General features: G+C 34.3%; 1 protein-coding gene across 2 annotated transcripts in view; it reads left to right on the plus strand.

Moving 5' to 3' along the window:
• MLLT10 (MLLT10 histone lysine methyltransferase DOT1L cofactor) overlaps positions 1–12,373 on the plus strand; it is a 134,700-nt gene that overhangs the window by 35,815 nt on the left and 86,512 nt on the right. For both annotated transcript variants that reach the window (XM_050892023.1, XM_050892024.1), the window contains exons 5-8: positions 142–251; positions 6,567–6,670; positions 9,203–9,296; positions 11,291–11,386. In XM_050892023.1, the coding sequence (XP_050747980.1) occupies positions 142–251; positions 6,567–6,670; positions 9,203–9,296; positions 11,291–11,386 (404 nt within the window). The remainder of the gene's footprint in view (positions 1–141; positions 252–6,566; positions 6,671–9,202; positions 9,297–11,290; positions 11,387–12,373) is intronic.

Below are 12,373 nucleotides of genomic sequence, written 5' to 3' on the forward strand. Positions count from 1 at the left end.
AGTAACTTATCTCTGTAATATTCTGAACCGTTAAAATAGTCCATGGAAAAAAGTGTTTTAAAAGATTCTTTGTACTAAATTGCAATGTCCTTTGAGCTTCTAGAAAACATTAAAATTAAATACAATTATAACTTTTTGTAGGTTGGGCTCATGTGGTTTGTGCTCTGTACATTCCCGAGGTGCAGTTTGCAAATGTTTCTACAATGGAACCTATCGTGTTGCAGTCTGTTCCTCATGATCGTTATAATAAGGTATAATTATATGTCTTTTTATCTATATCTGATGTATTTATTTTAAAACTTGTGAGCTTTAATAATCTAAAACTACACTTCTTAGAATGCACTTTATATAAAATTCATAAATGTACGCAGTAATGTTGTATGTTTTCTGCTATGACTTTATGATAAATTCAAGAATTAAGTAAGCTATATTATTAAATTAAGCTGTAAGATTATCTGCCATGTCTCATTATTCTTTTACAGATTAGGGACTGTTTTGTTAATTAAAAATATCGTGATCTTTGAATAACAGTTTATTTTGAAAGGAATATGAAATATTTCCCATAGGTTAAAATATTATTACAGCTTATCTGAAATGTTATTATTAATTACCACTAAGTCCTACTGTTTTAAGTATTGATATGAACATAAACATGTTCATAAACATTTCTTTTAGGAAGAAAAGCTATTCTAATATATTAAGACAAAAGCTTGCAGACTTTTGCCTTTGTAAACAGTATTCACTTTAGTGGGATTATTTGCTTATAGAAGAACTGCACCTAAATAAGTGTCAGTGAGATGGAATGTTTTATAAAGTGTGGTGAGACTTGATTAAAAAAAAAAAAGCTATGTAATAGTAACTTATTAATGTTCTATATTCATAGTTACATTTTTCTACTTGTTTCACTTATACTGCCTCTTCCTCACTAGGCTTAACTACATCCTCCTTTGTATTTTTCCTTCTGTAGGCAGGAAACTGTCTGAATTTCTGATGAGTATTATTACATATTTTTCTTGTGTTGTTCTTTTTTTACCTTTAGTTTCTTTCTTTAACTTTATTTTATGGTGGTTTGTGGACACTGGGGTAAAAGAGGAATAGACTGTGTTATAAAAGAAAGAAGGAAAAAAAAAAGGCATGCATCACCTCTTGTGTTCTTCCTACAGGGAAGCCAGTCCTGTCCACGTTGGCTCTGTGACCTGTCATTTTTGTTTCCGCTCCCCCCCCCCCCCCCAGTTTACATCTCTGATTTATTCACCCTGCGCCTCCCTCCCCCCACCCCTGTTTTCCTATCCTTTTTTCTTTTTTTCATACTTTGGTCTTTTCCTTGTCTGTTTCAAATTCTCACAATTGCAGTCAGTGTGTTTTGCCCATCTTGTTTACCAGTGTATCTGAAAAGCCAGGAGTCAAACTCTAGGTTCTTCTCATGCTTTCTCATTACATATTACCTGAGCGTCTGTATTGGCTCCTCACTATTGGCTTCCTTCTGCATTGGCAAGAACATGCAACAGTGAGATGAAGTGCAGAACTAATAAAATTTTTGTGCTTGGACACAAAGCAATACAGATTTGCTGTAGCAGATGAGTTTATTTTCTCTCTTTCCTCAACTCTGGGCCAACAGCACATCTGTTTTCTCGTTTTTCCTCGAGTAGTAGTTATAATGTTTTTTTTATTGGTACTGGTTCTTCCCTAATGTACTTCAGAAATTTCGTGGAACGCTTTTTGGATTTTGTTTTATCTTGCACCGTTTCCATTGGTGGTAGTTGATACTGGATGAGTAAATCCTTGTAACTTCAAAAAATGTACCCTGCGTCTTTTAATATTACTTGTTCACAAAGTCCATTGTTGGTCTCTGTCTTTAGTCTTTAATTCCTTTTTGTTAGAGCTAAAGTTGCTTCTTTCTTGAACTGTTTTTATTCCAAATATATGATGTATAGTTGGTTTTTACTGCTAAAATTCCAATTTGCATTTTGCTGGTCTGTAGTTATCATGATGTTTTTTGCTTGCTAGATAGTTACTAGTGCCATACAGATTGTGTAGATGGAGTTCCTGATGTTGTCTACCTCTTAGTTTTCTGCATTTTTGGCGGGTGTTCTGATGCGGGCCTATTGTCCATGTTAACAGTCATACCGGCCGCTATAGTATATTGTAAAATATAACGAGACCTATATCAGACGTTTCAAGGTTTGGGGTCACACCCCTAGCCTGCAATTTTTTTCTTTTTTTTTTCTTTTTTTTTTTTTTTTTTCTCTCTTTTTATAGAACTCAGCCTTTGCTGTCTTTATTTGGTCTGTTTGGTTCAGGGAGATAGCAGTTGTGGATTTCAGGGGAATCAAATGCCTATAGTGCAGTTACTGGAGCAAACCTCCTGAAACCAATCTAACTTCACTGCCAACAGCAGTCTAGCTGTAACAGCACAGAATTTAAGAGGCAGTCGCTGACAGGGGACTCTCCTAACTTTTCTGATAAATCTGTAGCCAGTGCCAAGTTTGGTACTGCTGCGGCTAAACTGCCACCAGTTCCCGAGTAGGCTAGTTTTGAGCAATACCCCCAAAACCAATACAACTACTAATTCCCTTTTCAGGTAGCCTGCAATAATTTCACCCCCCACTCCCCTTGCTATTCAATATAAATTGTGTTTATTTAAATGATACTTTTTTTTAGATCAGAAACTTTGTAAAGCATTGAACTCTGACTTTATCAATTTGGGAGGAAATGGGAAAGGAAAGCTGTTTTTTGGGAAGTGGATGTCACAAACAGTTCTTAAAACATTGGTTGCACATTGTGAACAAATGTAAACATGTAATTAGGAAAAAATGAGTAGAGTTGTTTCTCTTTTTAGAGAGGCTTAGTGCTAATTTCATTCTGCCTGTCAACTCAGGTTGGAATGGAATGATATTAAGAAAGATGTTATTTCCTGTGAAGTCCTCAATAATTCTGCATGTGCAGCTGGATACATTTAGAATGCTAGCATATGGAATCAGGGGAAAATATAGGCCAATGAAAATTACCATAAGGGAGAATTTATACTGTGGTCTTTAAAATAAAGACAAACATCGTTGGAATTTTGCCAGGAGATAGTACTTAATTTACACGTTTTTTTCTATGCACTTGTTTCTTTATTGAACACTGCAAAATATGCAGTATTACAAAGTACAGTAATCTTAAATGCAAGAAGAAACACAGCAGACACCAAAGCATGAGGCTTGTCAATGTAAAGGCGTTTGGCTGCTATTTCCCTAAGTTTACCTGCTTCTGGGATAAAAACCATCACATTACAGAATGAATCCACTTGAATGACTTGATTAGTGGGTTAACTAACAGGAAAGCTCTTCTTCCACAGTCGCTTCCAAAAAGAAATGAACTTTATGATACAAAATAGATAGAACTCTACAAAATAGATGTTTGTTATTCCTTGGATGGTTATGCATGGATAATATCTATTTATTTTATGTGAGCTTTATTTGTCTCTCTCAGGTTCATTTGAAAGTATGTGGTAATTGAATATAATTACTGCTTTTGGGAATCTCTTTTAAGAACTGATTAAAAAATAAGTGAAAAAATAAAAAAAAAAAAATCTTGATCTGCCTAGTAGTAAAGGCAGCTGTTAGACTTTTATTTCAGTACTTGCTGCAACAATGAGAAATTTCTGTACAACTCCTAGGTTTGATTCTGTAAGCAGGGAATGCTGTTGGGTAGCTGTTACGAGTAAACTATTTCTCAAATTATTTTTTGTTTTATAAGGTTTTGCTTGCCTCATCTTCCCTTCTGTCTTTGCTTTTGCAAAGAAGGTTTATGTTTTGAATCTTTGAAGGAAAAATATTGACAGAAACGTAAAGGCAGCTTTGCAAAATGTGTATTTTGCCATTAAAGAAACTAAGATATTTGTTGCATTTTTTGAGTAAAAGTTCCTTGCTGACTCAAAAGCTTTGTGTAATGTTTTGCTTATTTTCCAATGAGTTTGGGAGAAGTCTAAGTACTCTCTTCCCTTAAGAGCTCTGAAGAGCAGCGCTGCTGTAGGTGGTGGAACACAGAGAGTTTTACACTTCCACATTCCAGAGGTTTCAGAGAAGGTGTAGCAATTGCATGGATTTGCAAATGCATGAAAGTCTTCATTTTTCTGCTTTGTGAAAGAAAGATAAAGGTTCTCAGGCTTCTGGAATTGTTTGTGTGTCTAAGAGAAGGTAGAAGTATGAGAAGCTCAGCTTTAGAGAGAACTTACCGTCCATGTTGGAATGGGAAGATGAACCTTCTTTGGCCCTGTTTCATATGGAACATTAGGAAACAGGTTTTATACTTCTCATGACTATTTTAGGAAGGATAGAAGTTCATTGAGCTTGTTAAAATGGGTAGGCAGTCCACCATGTTGTGTTTAAACTTGTTCGTAACGTAGCTAGTAATTTGTTATAATTTTTCAGTCATTTTACTGTGAATTGGTTTAAGGGGTCCTGAAACGCAGACCCTAAATGCACTATGTATGTTGAAAAACAGGGCCTACATCCTTACTAAATGGAATGCTTATATCGCTTTTCTTTCTGAGCTTCAGGGACGAAAAAAAATTACAGATCTTAAGGCAAAACTCTGAAAAACCAGAACAGTAACTGGAGCTTGAGTTTTATGGCGTCTGTTGAACTCTCTGTTTATAGAGATGTCTTACTTTTGAAGTTACTTACACTTAATATAGCTACTCAGATGAGGTTGATAGATCATGACCTTGTTTGTTCCTAAAATCTAAATGTGTCAGGTCATGGTATGGAAAGCTAAAAAGCAGCCAGTCTCAGACCCTGTCAAACAACTGAATTATCTGTATGCACTACCTTGATGTACAAAGGGAGCAAGGCAAAGAATTAAGTAGGATTATCCCCTTTCTCATCCTTCAAATGTTAGGATATAGGGTATGATTTTAGGATATATTAGCTATTGGGTTTAATGCTTTTTAAAAGTCTTGTGGAAACCATACAAGAGTGACTCACCTACCCTAGAGTCTTGCATGTTAACAAAAATGCTTTAGTTAGCTGACGTCTCATGTTAAATGTTGTTCGAAATACCTCTGTAAAAGGCTGTTCTGATCTCAGAATTTCACTCATTTTCATGTCTTTCTAAGTAATACTGGTTTTGCATTATAGCCTTTTTATTTCAGTGGTATCTTGGTCCATTTTTCTTAAACTGTATTTTCTACTACCCATGGTTGATATTCTTTTTATTTATTGTTCTACTCGTTCTCTGCCTCACTGAAGGGAGGTTGTGATACAATTGCAATAAGTCAGTTACAGTTTAAATGTAGACTTTTTTTTTTTTTTGAGGGGGGGAAGTTTCTCTTTTTTCATCTAAGATCTTGTAATGGGATTTCTGCAGAGGTAGCAGTGTGTCGTTGATGTTTGTTACCTCAATAAGGTTCTCTCTCGTTTAAAAACAGACACTTGACTGCCCCAATGCTGGAGGATACTTTCATTAAGAATCTGTTCTTAAATTGTTAAATTTTACTCATAAATATGATGTGATAGAATCTTTCTAAATGGTATTTCAGTAATTAGGACGGTAAAAAATGGGAAGAGATTTAGTTTTGCCTGATGTTTCTCCCTGAAATGCTGGTGAGAGATTGTAGTGATGTCTAGTATAATAGTGAGCTTCCATACAGCATGTATCCATGTTTATTGGCCACATGATTAAGAAAAAAAAGGTATTGATTAATGAGAAAGATTTTGGATTCTTTTTGTCTTGATTTTTTTTTTCTTCCATTTTACTGAGAATATTTTTGAAAATATTACAAATTGCTGTAGTATCCCAGTAAAACAAATAAATTGGCAGAAATGCTATGAAAAGATTTTCAGGTACTAAACAGGTTGTTTTCATTTTAGCTTGTTTTTGAGGTTGAAAGGGGTTTGATACACTAATTTAAGCTTTGTTTACAGAAGGTTCTTGCTTGATTAGTTTCTAAGAGATTTATGGGGCTGTCCAAGTCATACTGAAATTAAAGCAGAGTTCTGTTAAACACCATATTTAATTAAAGGTAACTGAGCATCATATGAATACTGAAGCATGCTATGAGACTTCTGAAAATTCTTTACACCAAATGTACAAATAAAATTTTAAGTTTGCCATTTTTCTGTATGTAATTTTGTAGACATATGCGTGTATACCATATGGTATCTCATGCCATTAGGCACTCAGTCTAATTTGATGTTTCTGAATGCCACCAATACAGGTAATGTTAAATGAATGTGAAAATGATTGCGACCTAAAAGGACATAAACACAAACTTCAAAGCAAGGAAGATCTTGAAGCCTAACGCTATTAACCTTTGGCTGTTTAACCGTTTGGCTAGTTGAATAGCGGTACAGGATTTAAGTAAATTAGTATTTGTCCTGCTTTAGCGTTGGTGAAGTGTTACACAGATCCCAAGTGTCTACCAGGTGATCTCCTTTTGCAAACAAACATAATTAGTTATAAAGAAGTTCTTCTATAAGCTTAGCTGCAAAATCCAGTAGTTCTCACCCTAGAATCTCCTGTGAGTAACACAGAATTTATCTGTATGCTTCTTATCATGTTAAGTATTTTCTCTTTGATAGACATGCTATATTTGTGATGAACAAGGCAGAGAAAGTAAAGCAGCCACTGGTGCTTGTATGACATGTAATAAACATGGATGTCGACAAGCTTTTCACGTAACATGGTAAGTATATTTTATTATTTAACATCTCTGATGTTCCAGAAAAAATCAATGCACATAAAGTAATGAATAAACTCTTTATTTAGTATATTTCTGAGTAAAGAAATATAGTGTATTTCTGAGTAAAGAAATATAGTAAAGTGGTTTGTGTAGAAATATCTAACTTTATTATAATAGAGTTTACTAACAATATGGCAGTGGCAGCATAGATATTGCTGTGAGCTGCAAAAGCTGTCTGATAATACTCCCTTGGGTTGTATTAAATGCTATGTGCTCCTGTGAATAAGGTTTAATGTTTTTTTTTGTCTTACGTTATTTTTCTTAGATGATATTTTATAGGATACGGGAATGTGAAGACGTTATTTGTTTACCTGCTAACTGATTTGATGTTTGCTTTTGGTAAATCAGTGGGAAAAATTATTGAGCTATACATGAAAATGCACTAGATTCACCCCTTCCGGTACAGATTTCCAAACATTTGGGGGTAATTCACCTCAGTGGTTTTATCTAAATGGTACACATCTATCCTGAACTATTCATTCATTCAGGTTTCATGTATAGCTGTTGGAGGAAAACAGCTGTGTCCACCATCTGATTCATGCCACTTTAAGATATTCAGGTTTTCTTGCATTCAGGGGATGCTTGTCTCACTTTATGGGCTTCTGAAAGAGGCTGGATAATTAGATTAAAGCACATGTCAACAGGTAAAAGGAGGCAAAAGGAGTTCCACCCCAAAATTTACAGGCATTATTTTCAATGAATTCAATCAAAATTCAATCAAAAAATTTCAGTGAATTTTTCAAATTCAGCTGAAGCTTTTTTGCAATAGATAGATAGCAGATTTACACAGACTGTCTAGCTACATAATCTGTGGATTTACCCATCTATTTCGTGAGTGCCCCAGTATGGTTCTTCACGACCAGCTAAGTCAGGGAAATGGTATTTGCACATCTACTTAAATTACTTAAATGTATTTTCTTCAGTGTAATCGAGTGATACTTTGAATGTCTTGTGCAGATCTTAAAGAATATAATTCTGTAGTTTAAGCGCTGATTTCTTGGCAGCTCTTCTTTTTTTTCTTTCAATTGCTTGACTATCTGGCAGGTTTTACTCTCATAAGCATCTAATTTTTCATTGGATGTGATCAACGTCAAGTTTCTTTTTATGGTGAAAATGGATTGTGTTCCTCAAAGTGTGCATACCATGTAAAGAGGTTACTTACAGATGTGAAAAAATGTATACGTCCAAGTGTTTGGATGAAAAGGTCTCTTTTCTTTTGAACACTTAGATGCATACAAGAGTCCTTTTCATCTTTTCCTTTCTTCCAAAACCCTGTTTTCAGTGAATGCCATAAAGAACATGAGAATCAGGTTCAAGATTAAAATATTTATCTTGCCGATTTTTAGAATTTTTTGATTCTAAGAAAACTAGGTATGTACTATAAAATGGTATGTAGCTGGAGAGTACTGTGACTGAAGATATTGAGAGGCTTCTGTAATATTTAAACAATGGAAGAAAAATGTGAAAACTATGGAAGGCAGAGATCCAGGGTGAGGTGTATCAATTTTGAGTTAACAAAACTAATGTCTAAGGAAGAATGGCTTGAGTCCATCTGTTTTTGTATGGCAAGCTTAGAACGATAAATCTTCACTTAAAGAGATCCTCTTAAATATTTTCTGTGGTTGGCATCTGCTGTAGGTGTGCATATGTTTAGGAAGCAGTATTTCGGGATTGCCCAAGAACATAATGTATAAACGAGGGTAAAGTGATTTTGAAAAGCAATGAAAATAAGCTGCCTTATATATTGTTCTTTCATTTAAATACTCCCGTGCATCATTTTGACTGTAACATTGCATTATTATGCTAATGAAAATGATATGGAAAATGAAATTGAATATTTGTTTTTTTCAATGTCTAAGTTACTTTTGATAAAGAATATAAATCAACATTACAAATGGTGAAAAGCAAATTTGATTTGAAAAAATGTAGTAGAATAAGGTAATAATTAGCCCAGGCAAGGAAACTTGTAAGTCTTGTACCAATAAATATGATTTGTTTTATTATGTCATTGAAGTTCTATTTAAAAAAAAAAAAAAAAGTAATTTTCCTGGCAAAGCAGAGAAGGATGTATGCAACTTCAGAAAAAATTATTCTTTGGATCTACAGTATGGTTTTGTTGAAAACTGTTCTTTCCATAGATAATTTTTGGCTTGAATTTGAGCTAGGAATCATTGTAAATTGCTTGGTTTATTTATTTGTGGGAGTAGCTGCATAATAAATGTGGATTTTCAAGCTATGAGCTTATGTGAGTGGCTTAAAGACTATGAAAAAGGCATCAGGCCAAAGTATAAACCATACACATTTTTCAGTGGGCTACAAAGGTCGGTTATGTGCTTGCATGCCATTAGAAGTCACTTGTGTGGAAATCTCTTCTATTAAATGCAGACATAAGTATCCGTACATTATCAGCTGTGATATTGTGGTACAAGCTGATGTAAAATTGCTTTCCTTGAATGTTGTTTGGTTTATTTTTAGTGCACAATTTGCAGGACTTCTTTGTGAAGAAGAAGGCAATGGTGCAGATAACGTCCAATACTGTGGCTACTGTAAATACCATTTTAGTAAACTGGTATGTATTTGTTAAATTCTATAAATAAATGTCACTGACTTTTTTTCACTCTGAATTGCTATTAACACTAGAAATAATATTTTCATGTAGCTCAGAAAGTAGATTGTATTTCATTAAAGCAATGTTTTAATCACAGTTAACAGAAATACTAGCTGAAAATGTTTTTGTAAGTGGTTACTTTCTAGATGTGTGGGTTTTTCCCCTCTGCCAGAAATAGCATGCACATTTAGTGTTTTTTTCGTTAAGTTCCTGTAATGTTTTCTTTTGCTATTTGATTAGTTGGCTTCTAGGAATTTAGTCCATTTTGGAATAATCTAGAAAATATTATTTGTTATCCTGTATACTAGAGATTAAAGAAGCCCTCCATTTCTTTCTCCTTCTGTTACTCTTTTTTTTTAAGTGTTTTTCCTTTTGTTCTATCTGTCACCATGTAGCCAGTGGATATTGCCTGCCTATAAGGTCTCTGAAACACAACCTCAAGGAAGTGACTTGAGGTTTGATTTTTAAAAAACAAGCGAACAAAAAACTTCGAAATTTTTCAGTTATTTTAGTAGGTTTTGGATCAGACCTCTGGAGTCTTTCCTGTCGCTTCTTACCAGTTTGATAGTTCCAGATACCTGTTTCTGTGTACGTGTGTGAGTGTGTGGACTTGAAAGACTTACTGATGTTTAAAAAATGTTATTTATGAATATTGAATTATGAAAATTAAAATATACAGACTTAAGTTCAGATGCTGCTGTAAGTATAGTTAAATTTGCTGATTACTTGTTTTCACTGCTAAAAAAGGTGAATACCTGGGTGACTTTTGAACAGATTGCAGTGAGGTAAAAACACAGGGCCAATGAACCATTTTAGCTTTCTAGAAGATAAGCTTGGTGAGGTTAGCTCTGTGCTCTTGTGAATATTGAAGAGTTTGCTTCATAATGAAGATAAGTCAGGGCTTTCTAGGCCCTTACTAAGCTAAGATTTTTTTTTTTTTTATTATCTTGAGCTAAGTATACAAAAAGAACAAAAATGGTCTATTACTTAGCAGTGAAGGTAAGCTCTTACACTATTATGCATTTGATTTGAATGTTCAGTGCTGCTATGATTGAGAACATGTACGTTTATTTAAAAAGCAAGTTTAATGATAAAGACATAACTCTGTATTTGACATGTAATTAGTTAGCTTTCCATTACAAAACTGTAGTGGTAAGAACAGTAAAGACTGGCAAGATCATTTAAGTGTTTTAGTGTTTCTTTAGGATTATTGTGACTGTTAATGCCTGGTAAATACAGGTGTTTAGTATTTACTACTGAAGATGGTGGGTGGTGTATATCTACTATACCACTGAAAACTTTGGTTGGCAAAGCACTGACCTGAAGTGTCTTTATAATGCTACCTCAGTTATGATAAAATAACAAACATTTTGAACACTGGCCTAGCATAAAGTATTTGCAGACCTGGACTAGGCTCTCAAACATTACAGAAATACAGGCAATTATGTCTGCCGCTTGTAAATGCATACATGACCGTAGGATTCTGTATCCTATATTTTAATGAAAATACTGCAGACAGGTCACTTGAATAATAAATCGTGAAGCCATAAAACAGCCACCTGACAATGCATTTCAAGCACGTGGCAGTGCTAGCACCGTGGCTTCATGTGATGCTCATTTGAGCAGCATCTCTTCTGTTTTGTGTTACGAAAACTTGAAAATGTGTCTAGCATCTTTTAACCTTTAAAAAGTGGCATATCTCATTTCTTTGTGGAAAGCATATCTTGCAAATTCGTGGGAGGTGTAAATGTCGATATAAGGATAGGCTTTTTTCCTGGTATACATTGGGTAGTCTTGTTAATTATATTAGTGTTTAGTAATTTGTCAGTTTTTCAGTAACTGAAGTTTTTTTTTTCTTCAAGCAGTAAGGCATCTTATCAGTTGAAATGCTTTATACTTTTTATTTATTCAAATGGTTCCTTTTCTCTATCCATAAATATATTTTCTCTTTTTAGAAAAAGAGCAAACGGGGATCTAATAGGTCATATGATCAAAGTTTAAGTGATTCTTCCTCTCACTCTCAGGATAAACATCATGAGAAGGAGAAAAAAGTAAGTGGATTTGTCGTTGCTAATTATGTGGCACATCTGCTTAATAGTAGCACTTTCCGATAAATTTAATTTTTGCTGAAAAGCATGAAGGAAATCTGGTTCCTGAAGCACTGAATAATAAATAACACAGGTGATAAACTAGAGGTACTAGGGTCCAATGAGGAAACATCTTCAGGTGCATTTGTACATGCACCTTCCTATTCCTGTTTATCATCAGTTTTGGGATACACACTGAAGCATACCCATTAGGAAGGCTGCTTCCGTGCAGATTCCTTTGCTTTAGTTTTCCATTAGAGATTTTTTTTGTGTAGCCTTTGTGACTAGGCGGGAAAGAAAAACAAGGGTAGACATTCTAGCAAGTGTGCTGATAAACAGGTGCATCTAATTTTTTATGTTTCAACCTGTTATATCTTTTTCTCCTCATCAAGGAACTGACATCTCTTGTTGACACATTTTACTGGTACTGGTGGTCAAGCCCACTGTGATGGCAAAATACCTTGTCATTCACCTGGGAATCTTCCTGTGAGGGTACAAAGAACATAACTGACTGCTAATTTCTATTATTGGTGTATTCTTTTAACAATTTAACTTTACACATTTTTGAAAAAGAATTTTAAATTTATAATGATGACTGTGTTTTTATTACTGCTAGATTAATAGTTGTCTATGGGAAATTTGTCATCTAAATTCAATACAGGGTGGTAACAGACAGTGGCACAATAATGCAGATTTGCTTTGGCTCTTTTTTAGCCCTAAATGCCTTAATGCAAAACTGCTCACCTGCACGCATCCTGTACAACTAACTTAATAGACTTTTCTGCGGATGTGGGTAGACTTAGTTTTGCATTATTCAAAATCATTACCTAAAAATTGAAATGAAAGGATGTATTGACCAAATGTGTATTATATGAAGGAGCTATATTTATAGTGACAGGAAATTGAATAACAAATGTCAGTCTTCAGACCCTTAGTCTCCTTAATATTTGG

Source organism: Gymnogyps californianus, chromosome 2 (genome assembly GCF_018139145.2).
Source record: "Gymnogyps californianus isolate 813 chromosome 2, ASM1813914v2, whole genome shotgun sequence".
Lineage (NCBI taxonomy): Eukaryota > Metazoa > Chordata > Aves > Accipitriformes > Cathartidae > Gymnogyps > Gymnogyps californianus.